Genomic DNA, 17,804 nt, shown 5'->3' with positions numbered 1-17,804 from the left:
CAGGGCACTTTGGAAGCACCTCGCTAATTAGAGCAATAACTTTAATCCAAATGTTTTACTTCGACATTCCAGATGATTCTAAATTGAAATCCAGGTAATTAGTTGAAACAACCCAGGAGGAGATAGCTGCCGCCGCTTCTTGAAAGCAGCTGATGGCAAAGTATCACGGAAGCATTGGTTTATCTCTTTTTTCAATGTTTGACACATGACAGTACCAAAATAGAAAATCCACTTTTTTCCTTCTGACAAGATGAAAGCCCATTGTGTTTTTAGAACTGAACAAAGGCTGGATTTGAAAAATGAATCTCATTAATATGGGAAATGTAATCCCTGCAACTAAGGCTCTTCTTTCAGAAATATTGTGAGCTCCCTTTCATCGGGAGCGAACGGAAAAAGGGCATTTTTATAAGCAGCAGAGACAACAAACTGAGGTAATGATTGCGCTTTAGATCGATCATATATCATAGGGTACAACATGCTCTGCTGGTTAGGGTAATGGACAGGGAACAGGCTGTTTCTGGTGGCTGGTTTGCATCTAATGCTGTGCCCTTGAGCTAGATACTTAACCTTTGTTGTTCCAGCAAACACTGTGACTGGATGTCTAAACTTTCTTCAGACACAAATCACAGCCTTGAATAACTTTGAAGACAAAAGACACCACACTCACTGGTAACACAATAAAACTGTATTACATTTGTGCTTAAAATTATTACAATTACAGTATTTACAAGCGTTGTCCTAAAAATAAACATCTCATGCTGGATGACACATAAAAAGAAATCATTGCACAATAGCAAGCAAAAATGAATATTTATTTTATGTACACCCACAATTTACAAAGTAAAGAAGGTTTTTTCCAGCTAGAAATGGTGCTGAGCTCTGTTGCACCTGCTTCAATTTAATATTGGATGTAACTCCCCTGCAGCAGGGAGTCACTGAGACTTAGATGACCAGATCTGAAGGTGACCGACCCGCCGCAGAGTGCAGTTAACTGGCTGTGTTGGAAATGACACAGCCATCCTCGACATAAAACCAACAGTGATTGACAAATGATCGATTGGATTCAAGTATCAGCATGTCAAACAATGTCAAATTTTGGACAACAGGTGATGCACTGAATGTTTATCAAATAAATAGTGTACAAAAAGTACCCAACCCCCACCATCCCCGACCAATCCTTACAACCCTACAAACGCTACAACAACCTGCCTCCACCAGCATTTCCTCACATTTTCTGTTTGAGCAGTATGAAAGCAAGGTTTGGATAAATAGAAAGACCGTCTCCAGCAAAAAATTTATACAGCCGTCTTTCAGAACTAAGCCTGGAGTTAAGAGTTCAAACCCCGGGCTGCCGGATCACGGCTGAAAGGGGCTCTGGTGGAATGCATTTCAGGAATCGAACCTAGACTCTTGTCAATATACGAAACATAGTCTTGCACAACCACGCGGTTGTCTGTAGGCATTAAGTCTGGTCCATATGTTTAATTCCGCTTTAGCTATTTATTTAATCTGATGTTGTTGCCTGTTTACACATCCAGCTTACCTGCACGGCTGTTTAATGATTGCAATATCAAAAGATCAAGCATTTTTAGCAGGTTAACAAATGTTGCATTAACCTGCAAAAAACAACAGTTAAATGAAAATCCAATATTTTCTTTTTAGCTCTGTTTTGATCTCCTCTACCCGCTCAGATAAATATCTCTCTCTGTAGCTGCAATATGATCCACGCTAACAACTAGTTGCTAACTTTGAATAGTGTTTGGTGCTGGGCAGGCTAATCATTTGAGAAGAACTGAAGATAGGTGAGGATTTTCTGGGCCCTCATCACTACAGAAATGCTTTTCACATTAAACACAATTTTATTCATTGTTTCAAAAGACAAACACTGACCACTGCAGTTTAAATGCCCTCAAATGCGGCTCACTTTGACCAGCAAAGGTCTTTTCATTGATATTCAAAATAACCAATTACGTTCCTCTGTGAAAGTAGTCTTCAAGGGTGACCTGGCTTTTATTGACATTATGGAATATATATTTATGTCGTGATTCTGTATGAGATTCCTCCATCTAGAGAAACCCATTGATTATTTCAAAAACTCAGATTTTGTGCGTGTGAGCCATAGCAAATGTGTGATTGGATTGCATGTCTTACTCTTATGATAGGTTTTGAAATCTTAAGGATCTGAAGGAACTATATGGACCAGACTTAGCCTCGCAAGACTGCATGACTGATAAATTCCCAACATGCTCACACACAGACACACACAACCATACATACCAAGCAACAAATGAGTCAGTCTTATTTTTGCCCCTTTCCGTTTACATTCACTGTGTTTCAAATCTGATATCATACAGTAAAAAGGTCTTTATCTCAAAGTAACATTGATTGACATTACCTCATTGTATTTTAGATTCAAGTAGAAGTTGTCAGATAAGAAGAGACACAACTGCTTTAGGGTTGGTTAAAATGTTTGTTTTTTTGCTTTCCAACAACTGGGATCAGCTGTTAGAAATTGCTCTGAGGCTGGTGTTTGTTGGCCAGGAGGAAAGAGGCAGCATCCGTCACAAAAAAAAATGGCCACACTATTTTTTTCATACTTGTAGTTTGTTGTAGGCTTCCAGGGCCTTTCCCCACCACACTGGCGTCTCTATGGCTATTCTGTACAGCGGAGTGTGTCCCCTCCCCTCTCAGGGAAGCTTGCTTAGCTATGTACATGTGGGGGACAGGAGCTGGACAGGAGGCAATAGAGCTTTTTGTTGTGTGATTGCAAGCTCTCCTTCAGTCTCTCTCGTTCTCCCACTCCTCTCCCTCCTCCTCTTCCTTCTTGTTGGCCTGCGAGGGTCAGCGGACCTGGGGAGCGTAGCCCTCCTTCATCAGCCCTTCCTCGTAGTCTGTCTGGCACAGGATCATGTTGTTCTTCAGGAAAAACTTGTCTCCCACACAAAACCTGCACAACACAAAAGAGACAGAGGAGGGAAAGGGGGGTTTACATAAGCATCAAAGCAAGAATCTCATCATTAGCACTGAGCTGTAGGCTAGCAGGCCTAGCCAGCTGCAACGCTGCCGTGTGCAAGCTAGGTTCTCCTTTAGGAAACAGTCAACTCAATTACAAGGGGGCAAATGCAGGGCTGGGGGTGGGGGGGATAATCTCTGTTTCAAGCCGAGGTTCCTTTTCAGCTGCAGCTTTTACAGAAACCCCCATCGACCTCAGCAGCGGCCCGTCCTGCCCCAGCCAGGGGGGCCAGTTACGCTTGACCTTTCAGCACAGTGCCAAGTGGAGATTATGTTGAATGCGTAAGAGCAGCAACTCTTCCTGTATTGTCCTGAGGGCTGCTTATCTCTCTCAATGTACAGGTTGGACAAGGTCAGCAAGCAGCGATGCCAGTGTTTACCAAAGGGGAGGTGGTGCTGGGGTTAGGGGACGGGGACAGTGAGCCTCGCCTCCATTTGACTTCCTTGGATGTTAAGACTGCTGAGTTCAGTGCTGGGGGCTGCACACAGCGCATGGAGCTCAGGTACCTGACAAGCTTGGGCTGTTTGCAGCATTTATTAAGGGCTGCAGGGCAGATTGAGAGGCTGATTTGTTACATCCATTTGGGACCAATTAGCAGGATTCAAATACACCGTAGGTGCTGGCGCAAAGTAATACAAAGTGTGAGAATGGTGTGTTTCTGGAAACAAATCCAAATGCTCTGAGGAAGAGCTGACATTTATTTTGAAAAAAATGAAGTTATACATTCTGATGTACTGGTTTGAATTCATGAACATCCGTGATGTACGCCATGAGCATTAAAGTCTGTCAGTCACGTATACAATGTGTACAATAGGTGACTGCGATACACGTATTCTCACATGTCTATTTCAGTTATTGTCACAATATTTGCACACTTTCATTACCAAACTAAACACAGGAGACTAATATCCATTCATCTAGGCTGTTTGACACAGTGATTAAACATAGGCAGAGGTGTGCTTCATGTAGCGGTGTCATTCTCTCTGATACAAATGTCCTGTTAAAATGACACATTCTCTCCCAGAATGTATTAGTGTCTGTGTCGAGCCCACTCCCACTTTAGCTTTATCTCCCTTTATTTTTGCACTGCCGCCCTCCCTCTCCGTCATCCTCTTCCTCCTCCCCATTCCCCCCCCCACAGCTCTTATCCCTGCCCTCCACTTATTTCACACAGACAAATTGTTTCTGCTCCGTGAAATGTCAACAGCATATGTGACATCTGTGCACCAATTATGATGAGGATATTACACTGTGGCCATCACAGGCGTGTCTAATGAAGGACATTGTGTTGCCCTAGTACTTCCACTTTCTTAAAAACAATTGCAGGGCGAGTCCTCTATACAGCGCTCTGTTAGAGAATGCTCATATTTGTTTGCTGCACTGGCATTTCAGTAAAAATGGGATAACCAGCTAGTTTGTGTTGCTAACTTCTGATATAATAAATGATTTAACTGTTTAAGCTTTTAGCCTATATAACCAGCAATGAACCCAAATTCCTCTGATTTTAGAAACGTATCATCTAAAGTAACTTTGAGCTGAGAAATTACAGTGTTCCAAAAAGATCATTGGCCTTTCCTCACTGATACCAACACATAGGAAAAATATATATACTAAATATCCAATTAACAGTTATGTCTAAGGCATATCTAATAAGGAAAATAAATTAACCCTAACCTAGCCCAACTTTACTTAATTCTCATACTCATCATACCATTCAGTGGGTTCAGGTTTTCCTTTACTTGTATGTTGCTATATCTCAGCCTTCATTAAAGGCCTCCCTTAACACCACATATGTTAGTATCCATATATTGCGCCATCATATCATGGTTTTTAACTTCCCTCAGCTTCTGCCGTCTTCCTCTCTTCCTGTACTGCCTTCACTTCTCTCCCTCCGTCTTCCTTCCTTTACTTAGAGGTGACTGTGACTAATGAGTCTTTAGAGACCTCTTGTTGTAGGAGGAAGAGAAAGAATGGCTTCCACAGGCACACACTTAAAAGATGTATTGCGATGCCAGCAATTTGCCTCGGAGGCCTGTGTTAACTAGAGTGTTCACTTCCACTCAAATGAAGAAACAGGGAGATTGTCAAAGAGAGAAAATAGTCTCAACTGCACCAAATCTAATTACTGTTGGGATGCATACAGGTTCAGAAACACTTGGCCTGGTGACACTGATGTCTAATTGTAACAGCATGTTGTAAATCTTCCCTGGCAGATTGCTGCTGGGCAATCAGACAGCCGCACAAGGACACACTGAAGATGAGTTTTTCTTTGGGGACTGTAACATGAAGAACATCATTTCACATATGGAAAGGAGGGGATTGACATTTTTCTGTCTCCATCTTTGGTGCTTAACCTCCAATGCTGTTGTGTTGTAAAACAATCTGCCGTTATGTCAGGTTTCTATACTGTACCGCCCAAAAATCAATTGTTAATCAAACAATGTGTCTACAAATGGTGGAAGCCATCATTATAGCTATGTTGCAGCATCCAATTTAATATGACCCTACCCTGCCAGAGTATAAAGTAAAAAAAATACAGTAATGCAACAGTCAGTCATAAGACACCCTTTTAGAGAAGTTCAGCCTACAGATGCAGACCTTGAAGGATGTGGCCTTGGTTGAAACACTATCTTATCATCTCCATGAGCAGAGATAAACTGACATTTTGTATAAAATATGACATTTTCACTTTATATTGTGCAGGATTACACAGTTAAATTCTGTTCTCTAGTAGGCTGGCTGCTCATGCTCTTAGTTCTCCACACCAATCATACACAGAGTGACAACTGTGTCCCTTATTGGCTATTAGGCTCCTGTCTAACAAGCCTTACTCGTGACATACAAGGCACCAGTGGCTAAGCTTAGCTGTGCTGAACCCAATTGGTGTCAGTCTCTCCTTCCCAAGCTCCAGTGTGGAGAATCCTCCCTTATCAGCACTGACCTTCCCCTGCACTGTCACCCATCCTGCTCTCCTTTGCTCCCCTCTACTCTAACCTTCCTTCAGCCTCCCTAGACTGTGGCCTCCAGCTCATCAGGGGGAAATTGGGCCAGCACTGGGTAGATGATGAGGCTGGACGACAGCCCCATCGATTAGCTGTCCCCCAGGGCTGATCTGTGGCTAACTGCTTGCTGGATGGTGTCTCATATCTCTGGCCTTATTCCCAACACCCCACCCTCATCAACACCACCTCTCTTTCTTAGAACCAGCCCCCGTCCCTTTGCCTCTAAGACCACAGCGGTGCTTCCTCTCCCCAACTCAGGTAGGGAAAATAACAGGTCTGGCTGGTGGGAAGGTCACGACTGCAGATTTATGTCCAGTTTAACAGAGTAAGGCCATGTTGGGTGCAGACATGAGCAATCAGAGCCAATGTAGGATCCTATATTTTCACTGATAGACCAGGGACAGGAGCTATTCACTCCCCTCAGCTTGATACCATTTCAAAGTCATGCACAGAGCGAAGAAAGAGGGAGTAAGGGGGGGGGGAGGCTTTGCTCTTTGGCAGATACACAAGTAAGATAACTGGTGAGGCTTTTTCCATTTATCTTATTCCTGAAGAAGGTTCAGCTCTCAATGCTTCTTTCGTGGCAAGCAAGAGATTGCTGCCAATTTGATGGTGATGATGACAAAGAAGAAGGGAGCAGTTGCAGGTCATGATTGCAGTGACATGTCCACTCAGCTGAAGGGCCAGGCTTTCAATCTCTGCCTTGCAACTGGCCCTTTAACTTAAGCAAGGCCCTTAATAGCTGAGCATAACAATGACTATTAAAGTCCTGCAGTGAGTCCATGATGAAATCAGAATAATCACTGGCTGCTCTTGCTCTGTGGGATACAGTAGGGTGGTTGTACCCACAAAGCAGCTGATGGCGTGGATAGATGCATGACTGACAATGTTTGTGTGTGGTGGGGGGGGGCTGTATGTTCATACTTGATTGGAGCAATTCAACCTTCAAACGGCAACATGGGGCACGGCTGACCTGCAGGAGTGCCGGATAATTACAATGTTTGACCCCTACTGACCCCGCGATCGCCTGCTCTGTTTACCAGATTTCACTTTTTCTGATGATGTTCCGCAGAGAAATCTCTTGGCCATTTGTGAGATGGATTAGATTGCTTTATTGAAGGGCCCGTAGGGGGAGGGGGGGGGTCGATGGTTTGCTTTCATGTTTGTTTGAGGCTGGAAAAACGAGAGGGGACAGAGCTGGTGTAGATGAACAAGGCAGCAGATCGGTATGCCAGACAAAGACTAAAAAGCCCGCTTCCAGGCAACAAGACGCTGAGAAACTATTCAGGAAATCTTAAGTGAGATCTCCTGATAGATCTCAGGCTGAGGCTGGGAACATTTGTAAAAGGTCATTCTATTAATCTGGAAATAAATGTTAAAAAAACTCAGACTAGATTAATTTACCAATGCTGTGGTCGTCACTGAACGTGTATTGAACCTGCTCTGAATTTAAAATCTTTAAAGACAGACATCAGTTCATTCCCAGAAAAATATTGGCTGTAAAACATTTGGCTGCTTTTGGGTTATAATTTCTGATCCAAGCTTGATTTTAAAATGAACCAACACAATAAAATACGTTTTGTGAACTCATGAGCTTAAGGCAAACAGATTAATCCTTTAAATTAATATTCCTGCACAAGTATTTCTCCTTCAGTAGTTCTACCGATGTTGCAAAACAAAATGGAAAACAAAAAGCCAGAGCTGAGGAACAGCTTCAATTAAAGCGTTGCCACACCATAAATCTTGGCCAGGCCTCGGAGAAATTGTGATGGGCATCTGAACGGTGCTTTCAAGGCCACAGCGGACCATGTGAAACACACTGACGTCGATTTTATTCAACAGTTCATCAACTGGCCTAATGTAAAAAGAAAGATTTGCTCGTGCTTTAATGGGTTTTAATGTGGGAGAACAGACTTGGCCTGCCTGGGCTCGGCTGATGAAGATTAGCTGACTTCTTCCATTAGGATAGGCCGTCTGGTGCAGCCGACTGAAGTGGCAAGACAATAACCGAGTGCTAATTGTGCGTAACCAGGTCCTTTGACTTTAGCATTTGCAATGTGTCTGGTTCGCGAGTGTGTGTGTGGGGGCCTGTGTGTCTGCTATAATGCCAAGCTTGGGAAAAGAGGTGAGAAAAACAAAGGAACCCGGCCAACCCATAACCCTCCTGATGTTTTCTGTTTAATGGTGTTTCTGTAACCTTCAAAAAACCAGTGATTACATTATGGTTTGTTTACTGACTCCGAGAATGTTCCTTCCCAAACAGCGTTCCATCATAGCAACATGGATCTTTTGAGGCTCTCCAGAATGTTTGGGGTAAGTTCCTGGTAAAATCCCATAACTATTCACAGGATTGTTTTACATGTGTCGAGAACACTTTTAAAAGGCGCAGGGTGTGCAGGGCTCGGGGCTTTAGCCGGGTTTGAAAAGGAGTTTGTGGGACTTTCTCAAGGGAGCCTCTGAAACATGTTTTTTTCTGCAGCTTTTTAGAAGATTAGCTGGGTGTTACATAACCTTTTCTGTCATTTTTTACTTGTAAAATGACTTGCATCACCAATAATCCCGTGGAGAGGAGACACAATCATCTCTGTTTAGTGTTTAATTATAAGACTACAAATACATGCAAAAGTATTCAAGATTCTTTCAGAGGGAGTGAGAGGCAATGGGATACAGTCAGTATGAATGCAGGCGTTGCTCTTTCTGAGTGTGGTATAGTCAATGTTAGTTTTATACATGGTTGTCGTGATGTGCTTGAATTTAAAAGAGACACTTATACAGCTAAACAGGCCAATGTTCCAATTAGCTGCAGTGCTTCTTCAATGGTCGATCGAACTCTACTGTCATTGTGTTTGCGGCTGGGAGTTCCATGAAGGATTGTGGCCAGTTGTTGAGATTGGTTTAACAGCTTGGAGCGCTAGCCAACAGAAGCGCGAATGTCACAGAATTAAACAACGTAGTCCAATGGTGGTGTTTGAGGCAGTTGGGGAGTGTTTGGGAGAGAAAGTGTATTTGTTTCTTATTCTCTCTTTGAGTATGTAAATGAGGGTGGACAACGCCATTGAACTCAGATACTGAATATTATTAGATTTTCAGAGATAAGCTGTATAGCACGACTGTTGTATTGGGTTCCAATAAATTGTAGCAATTTACATAATGAACTCATTTTAAGTGGTACCTGAGAGACTCGCTGAGGGTGACAATGGAGTTTATTAAACAAGGGGTTTTCTATCACTGAGTTCAATGCTTCCAAACTGCTCCCTCTTCTCGGCTGCTGTGATAAGATACAGTTTCCACAAAAATCTCTGACCACATCCTGTCTATAGGCTGACACTCAGTAATGAAGACCGATGGCAAGCATAATGAATGGACATGTTACTGCACCTGTACATCCAGGCTGACACTGTACAGTAGTAATGCCAGATTATAATCACTGTGCTAGGTCCAGCAGGTGTCCCTACGGCCCCCGGATGTGTCTTGTTGGTCACTGGTTAGAGAGATAAATCTATGATGTGGGATCTTTCTTCAACTTTCAGGGGCACTTGAGATTCACTATGCCGCAATCTTGCTTCCCTCACCAGCCATCTGCCTAGGCACAGGGATGGGAGAGGAGCAGCGGTGAGGTCCAATCACTCACCTCTGATTGCAGAGCTGGCATGCGAAGCAGTCCAGGTGGTAGACGTTCTCCTTGGCCCTCATGACCATCTCGAAGGCTGGAATTAGCTTGCTGCAGGCTGCACAGTTCCCCGTTACACCAAATAACCTGAGACCCACACACAAAGAAGACATATGATGCAAGTGAGCCTCAGTACACAGCAGAAAGTCTGGGAGGTGTATAGGTTATCTTAGACAAGGAACAATTACATACTGGCATTATGAAAGGACATCTGTTTTTTTGACTTGTTTTTAGATGTGTTTCTCTTTTCCAAAGAGGAGAGGTTGCCATTCAAAACAATCATACAACTAAACAGCATTCTCAAATACGTTTTGAGTATTTGTGCAGTATTTAACATGCACTTAACGATGCACATTGAAACAAAAAGCACAACAAAAAAAGATTGAACCAAACCAGCCATTCCTTTGGATCATGGTTTGGCGTAAAGTGAGAATGTTGTTATTAAGTTACAAAAGGAAATTCAGCGTTGACTTTTAGTTTCGCTCCAATCTCTTGGGTGAGAGTGTGTTTCTTAGTTACTTTAAGGTGAATCTGATTTGACCTACCACCCACCCTTGCGTCGCCATTATAACTAGAAACACTCCAAACATAATTTACAAGAGAACGAATACTTGTGCTATTCTGTGTCTCTGAGAATGGAGTGACAGCTGTCAAAGAGATTGCGGTAAACACACTAACATGAGCTGCTGACACAGATAGGGGCTCTGAATCAGGCACTAAAATAGGTTGGACAGAGCTGGGCAACAGTAGCGGAGTAAAAAATAGCAGAGCCACAGCTTGTGCTATAGAAATAGATGGGACATGGCTAGCATTACTGCCCAGGGAGGACCCTATTATTTCTCCGCCTGCTCCGGGGACATTAATGTGAGTATTCATTAGGGATTCAGGGCTGTTACTACACAGCAACCCAGACCAGACTAGCAAGGAAAAAAAATATCTGATAACGAAATCATATAACAAAATAACCTATTAGGCAGACTTCTTGAGGCACTTTTAGCCGTCGTTGTTAAAATGATAAAACGGCATGCCACTCTCAGAGTCTGTAACAGATCGCAATCTGATAAATGATCTCAGGGCTTGGGAAATGCAGGGTTGTTTATTAACCTTCAGAAAGTATGTTTCCCAGAGGCAAAGGAAGCAGATAGATTGTGCCCTCATGAATATCTACAGAATTAAGAGCCACTGTCAACATACCTTGAGACAATGAAGGATATCTCTTGTAAAATGGTAGGTGGGAGAAAACAAAGAAGGCCAAGTCGATGGATTAGTGCAGACTAAATTAAAAGAAATACGCCTTTTCCTTTGAGCAATCTAAATTTAGATACATTTGTGGTATCTCTTGTCCTTTTGTCTTTTCTGTACAAATGTGCATTGCCAGAGGGCCTTCACATGAAATAGATATTTAATCTATTCTCTTCTCACAAAGCAGAGTAATTGATCTAAAAAAACTTTTAAAAAAGAACAGGAAATGATAGATTTAGTGCAAGATAATGAGCAAGAGTGTTTGAGCATAACAGCAGCACTTTGTATGGTATCTTACGACAAAGAGTCACAATGCGGCTGCCTCTCACTGTGCAGGGGCGGAGGTCCTTGTCTCAGTAATCTGAGTCATATTCAGATAGCATGCACTCAAGCCTCCGTATTATAAATGATGGAAGGTATTTGTGTAAAAAAAAGGATGTTTTAGGCTTTCTGCCTCCTAGCTTGAATAAAACGGTATTCTGTTTCAGTGTCCATACTCTTCATTCACCTCTTGCCAATCTGATGTGACCTGCACAGCTTAAAAAGGACTGTCACACTACTTTGCTCTCCGAAATGATGGGTTAAATGCATTGCATCTGTGAACAAACAGTGTTTATGTGTGTCTCCCAACCGATCGACACCTGAATTAATAACAAGGCCAAAAAAAGTTAAACTTGAATGTCATTTTTTCACACACCGGGCAAATTGATGAAAGTAAATAAATACATTTAACGTTTTAAGGATGGTGTAAGTTTTCAAACTCATGTCATGTACATGAAAATAAAATACAAAAAAATAAGCAATAATTAAAAGTAACAAAATAAAACCTTCATTATTATTAGTAAAGAAATGGAGTCTATATATGATAAATAAATAGGAACCCTAACCCTAAAGTCCAATTTTGCATCATAATTCACCCTGTACCATTTCTGTTAACACTGCTTAAAATTATGAAACGCAGTATGATTTAAAAAACACACATTCACTTTAAATTCAAATCAAAACATTATAGATAAAGAAGTGGAGCGGCTGATAACAGTCTTCAGAGATTTATGCAAACTGTATCTGTGGCAGCGCCAGCATGTAGCCAGTCGGCTCGCTGGGCTCTTGTGTGGCAGACACTCCTCAAACCGGCAGCGCACAGGAAGCCTTAGCTCACCCTGTGGGGAGGGAAGATGGATGGAGCGTACCTGCCACTCGTCTTTTGCCGCTCCGCCAGTTTGATGCCACAGACGCTAATGGCTCTCAGGGGAGGAGGCAAATTAAGCGTGGTTTGGTTGCAATGAATTCAAAGGCACAGCCTTAAACACAATCAGAGGATGACAGTTTAGAGGCCTTGTGTGTAAGACCCAGTGCCAGAGACTCAACGCTCTCAGCACTGGATTATATTATTATAGTTGGTAATAAATATATACATTCCTAATGCATCTCTCACAGGCTGATGTTGGTACAGCTGTCTGCCATACCTTGAAGGCTTCTAACTGTGGGTCTGCTTATACAAAAAATGAAAACCGAATAACAGATGTAGAATAGCAGGCTTGACATACACTTCATAGCCGTGGCTGACAAGACAGCATGTATATTTAAAGAGGTTGAAGATACAACATGAAATTAAAATTCATGCCTTGCTCAAATCTGAATTTGAAAGAGAATGGGGGCAGTCAGTGGCCAATACCTTGTTCTAGTCAAAAGGCATTCACTGTGCATTACAGCCTGGTACGGCTCAGTGGTACCTATTTGATGAGAGAAAAACAGACACCAATTAAATTATTCCACAAGGCTTTAGCCCAGTGGACCCCAAAACCCAATCTGAGTGTGCAGGCCCCCGCCCCTTGTGGAGAATGCTGGAGTGGTGTCAGGCCAATGCTTTTTTCCCAGCTTTGTCGAGCTAAATCCGAAATACAATGACCGCCCAATTACTGGGGTCTAGGAAGTGAAATGCATTATCCTGGAATATATACATGTAGCGACAGAAACTGCACAAATGCAAAGAGGGCTGACTGTGGAGTGGTTATCGACAACTTCAACCAGTTTGAACAAGGTTAATTCAGTGAAGATTGAAACTGTTTCTAGAAAGTCACTTTTATTGCCGTAACACATTTTGCTTAACTCTATTTTAGTTGCAGGAACATTAGAAAAACCTGAACAGACAAAATAATACCAGTAGAGGGAAGAGAGGGAGGGAAGGTTTTTGTGACCTGACCCTTTAAAACTACAGTAGTTGTTGAACGCTGCCTTAAAAACAAACTTTGGTCCAGAGGATTGATCAACTCCTGAAGCGTTTACCTGACGAAGTATTCCAGTAACATAAAGGCCAATTTTTTGTCAGTGTTAAACCATTTTTGAGATTGGGGTGCGCGGGGGTGGGACACTGATAGCACCAATGTCTCCAGTTGCCGTTTGAAATTCCGGTGGCAGCTTTGCTCTCCTCCTCCCTCCCCCATCCCCGTCTCTTCCATCCCTCCCACCACTTCAATTGTTCCAGCCTCGGCATGCATTCATCAGCTGCCGGATTAGAATTTGTTTCCTCACAAACCATTGATCATCGGCCTATTACTAGGCAAATGACAGTTAATTACCCACTACATTAACCACCGGGACCCGGGGACCGACTCTCTGTGCCATCAGTCAACATGATGAATGTGGCAAGTTCAGTAATGCACGGCCGTTCCCTCGTCCGCCTGCCACGCTGAGAACAACCCCTGGATCTCACTTCCAGGCAACCAGGGAAAATCTATGACAATCTGCATAATCACAGGCTCAGGGTTAATAACAGACAAATGATTCGTTGCATCTCAACATAGGCTTTTTTAATGGGGACCGTGCTTTGTCCACTTGATGATCTACCTTGGCGTTCCACTTAGAATTTAATCACAGTGAGAGGCTTATGTTTGGACGTGCAAACAAGAGATTGTCAAAAAAGAGAGGCAATAAATAGTTGATATGGTTTGCCTTTAAATGCTTCATCCCAGGAAGAATCTTGACATGAGCAGGAGAACACAGAAACAGAAGAGTAGGGTTGCAGAAATCTAAGGAACTGATGTGAACTGTGGCAGTCGGGGGGAGGGGAGACAGTTAAGGGTGGCAGATGTAATCAGACTTGTGCGTTCCTCAATTTTGTCCGCCCTGCGTGTGTGATTGTCAGTGATTAAACAACTCTGGGGGCAAAATTATTTCAATTACCACAGGCATGACCTGGGAATTGTCCCTGGGATAAGATTTTCCTCCTTGAGTGCCCTGACTTGCCTGGCTGCCGGCTCTATCAGTTCTCATCTGCACCTGGACTCTGATATCCTAATGATGAATTATGGCCTGCTTTCTGAGAGACTGCCGACCATACAGAGGAACATTCCCCTGAACTGTCAGCCTGAAGAGCAGCTGCAGAGTGCTACCTAATTAGCTCCTATAGAAACTCCTCGAAAAAGGTCGAAAAACACCCACCAGCCCCCATTACACCACTCCACGCTTCTCTGAAACTGAGAGAAGAAGAGATAAACTACTGGTGGCAGTCCTGTCCTGAGTTACTACCATCAAATTACATGTTTTACCTTACCCATTAAGAGACCATTCCTTATCTTTAACCCTTAAATCTACTCAACCGTTAGATCACATAATACTTGGTTAAAATGTACCAAAGTTCTGCCCATACACTCAAAACAACTCTTTAAAAAAACGTGTTTCAAACAAAGTAACCAGCTTTCAGCACCGTTTTTGGCAGTGCTGTGTTTGGGTCCATTTTGAAGAGGGTGTAATGAAAGATTTTCGAGCCCCGCAGGGGCCAGATGTGCAGTTCGATAGGCACTTCCCTATGCCAACCCACCTGCAATCCCAAGCTGAGTGCCAGGCTGTGGCACACCAGCCCTGCAATTATCTGCACCAAACACGCACAGTCCCAAGAGTCATTGCTCTTCACAGCTAATTTAACTAATCTCAACTGGAGGGGACGGTCCAAAAAATGATGTGTCCGGGCGACTGAACTGAAGCATTTTAGTTAAAATGAAAATACCAGTGTTGTGTTATTCATGGAAACCAAATGATGGCCTTGTTATTAAGTGAGAAAAAAGGCAAAATATGTCAGTGATTCCTTGAGGATTGTTTGTTTGCATTTTAAGAAAAAAGAAAGAACTGGATCAAGGTTATACAAGAGTAAAAGAGTATTCAACCAGTGCAGAATATTCAATGTTTTTTTTAAATATATCAATTCTATGAAATAGCCAACAACAAGCTTGAGTGGGGTTAAGCTATTTATTAATGGTAGAGTTGCTTAATTGGATGTGGGCACGACAAGACTACCACGAGGTCTGGTTAATGGCTTTCTTCCAACATCGTACAAGCTATAATACAGACTAATTTATATCGTAATTGAGGCCTTTTATTTATTCCATCAAATGAAATTCCTTCTGTGCCTTTGGGAAACAAAGGCACCCACTCTTGACCTCTCCATAAGGGAAAGTGACCCCTCTCATCGGGACAATTAGGCGCTGGTTGGAACCAGACCCTCCAGTATGTGTGACCCTCCTTCAGACTCAATCGCTTGTGAATACTGGTTCTCAGTTTGACCCCTTAACATTTTCAGATTACATGTGAAAAGCCCAATTTAATTACAGGAACTTCAAAACACACGTATTTGCGAGCTCGGGGCTTTATTGCCGAGGTAATTGCTGGACGTGTGAAGTGAATTGTTGTGTTGGGAGGTTAATGGCAGCCAAGCTTTTCGAAGCACAACATAACAATTATAGGGTGCTTTCAAAGCTTTTATCATCTATGTGCCATGCCATTTCATTAAACTGCTAACTGAGGTGGAAGCTGTGGAGGTACACATTTCTTTATCATATAATTTCTGCCATTTGAAACTTGACACGAGAAAAAAAATCAAATTGAAAATTAGGAAACGAGTTGTGTTACATCAACTCATTTTCTGGTACGTAGCTTGTAAGTGTCAGTGTGGTTTACTTTCATATGTGAATTTTTTAACCCTTAAACATGTCATTAAAAGGAAACAAATGTGGTGCATCTGAACGTTTCCAACCCCAAACCACCGTAAAACATTTTATTACGCCTGCAAATCAGCATCTGCAAGATTTAGACATGACACGAGGTCTATCAGGTGAAATCTCTCTGATTGACACATTGTTGAAACACTGACATGGATAGGAATATTATAAATATTCCCACCGTTGTCTGCAAGCCAACTGTCACAAGCTTTCAGCAGCAATATCTTTTCATATTTATTGGGTTTTTGTTATTATTTTATCTGCTATGTATCAAAGGAAATATCTGAACAATCTACCCCAGAAAAAGGTCAACATTTCTCTCCTGACAGTCATTCTGGGATAAATGCGTTGGCTTATTCTGTCCTTCAAGAAAATTGGTGGGTACAATGTATTTATTCTCGAGGACACTACAATGTTTTTGCTCTTTCCCTCAGTTAGTGGTAAACCAAGTGTGTGAAGAGAATCTTTTTTTTTTTTTGTAGAATTTACTGACTGAAATTCTTAAAGCATTTATAAAGAATTTTATAAGCCTAGTAATACAAAAAAAAGACTGATGAGGGAATTTCATGTCTTAAAGTGGCCATTGGATGCATCTATCTGGTATTTTACTATGCCAAGGTAAATACAGTTTTCCATTCTATTGGCGCCTTTAAGTCACCAATACAGTGATGCTACTCAGCACAACTGATTGATTCATAGTGAAAGCAGATTCATTTTCAATTCATTCGGCATCCAAAATGTTAGAACATCTAAATAGGCTTATCATTAAGTATCAAAAGCACCCCTGCTTTATTAAGTACATCTGGGAATCACAGTGAGGCATTAAGGAAACAACTCCTACAGTTCCTGAGGTATAATGGCTCTTTATCGTTCTGAAATCGTGGTGATGAGGCACAAATGTGTGAAAATGAAACCAGGCAATCTGTGGAACAAAAGAGATCTTGAAAATGAATGGACCAAGTGCAGCCAATTAATTTAATGAGAGCCTACAAAAGCCCCAGGTCTGGCCAAAACCAAATATGGAAAACCATTAAAGTCTGAGAAGCTTTCTGTAGCACTGAAGCAGAGCAACTTTTCAACTGTTTGTGTTAGGAGCAGCTGGAGGAGAAGTCTTACATCATGAGCAAGAAAGCATGATTAAAACCATCATTAAGACCACTTGTCATGTCAAACCACAAGGCCAACGGTGCTTTGCGTGAATGGAGTTAAGAAATGCTGCCCCGACAGGAGTTTTCTAAGGCTGGGTGCTCTTTACCTTCTACTGGCAGTGTAATCTGATCTCAATATGCAATACATCACCTTTATATTCATTCACACCACACCGACCATTCAAAGTTATTTTTATTTTAGCAAAATAATCGTAACATCCAGTAGATTTTCCTTGAGCTATAAGCCAACTTTAAAAACAGCAGAAATGAATACGACAAAGTCAACGTCACTTTTATTCCAAAGTGATTTTAATCATTTTTACATGGTTGCATTCGAAACCAAACCCAATCCGACTGTAAAAGGATAACGCTGTTATAAAAAAATAGAGCGTTCCTTTTTTATTGGAATCAACAATGTTGAGTTCTCTAAATAAATTGGTATTCCAATTCCAGTTTTATCTCTATGACAATTACTAAAAACTCTGGGTAAAGGTGTTGTATCGGTTTCTACGTGTGCGGTAACACTGACATTTCTTTCGGTGTTTTTCAACTTCTCTCTTTTGACATTCAGTTGTCAGAGCTGTGGGGATTCCTTGTCTAAATTGAAAGGATCTAAATGTGGTCATTCATCCTAAACATGTCTTTAATTCTGATGCTAAATTCAGTTGTCCTTGTCTTCATTTCCATTTACTTTAATGGTAACAACTGCTTACTCCTTTTAATAGCTTTTTAATA

The 17,804-nt window shown here is 42.0% G+C and overlaps 1 protein-coding gene across 11 annotated transcripts in view; it reads right to left on the bottom strand.

Moving 5' to 3' along the window:
* Positions 1–791: 791 nt before the first annotated feature.
* The window catches only part of lmo3 (LIM domain only 3), a 43,393-nt gene continuing 26,380 nt past the window's right edge, over positions 792–17,804 (bottom strand). For all 11 annotated transcript variants that reach the window (XM_063905968.1, XM_063905975.1, XM_063905967.1 and 8 more), the window contains 2 exons: positions 9,647–9,772; positions 792–2,947 (listed from right to left, as the gene is read on the bottom strand). In XM_063905968.1, the coding sequence (XP_063762038.1) occupies positions 2,842–2,947; positions 9,647–9,772 (232 nt within the window). In that variant the 3' untranslated portion in view covers positions 792–2,841. The remainder of the gene's footprint in view (positions 2,948–9,646; positions 9,773–17,804) is intronic.

The sequence above is a fragment of the Eleginops maclovinus genome, chromosome 17 (assembly GCF_036324505.1).
Source record: "Eleginops maclovinus isolate JMC-PN-2008 ecotype Puerto Natales chromosome 17, JC_Emac_rtc_rv5, whole genome shotgun sequence".
Classification (NCBI taxonomy): domain Eukaryota; kingdom Metazoa; phylum Chordata; class Actinopteri; order Perciformes; family Eleginopidae; genus Eleginops; species Eleginops maclovinus.
The sequence above is the reverse complement of the archived record's forward strand: the minus strand, read 5'-3'. Positions and strand labels throughout refer to the sequence as shown.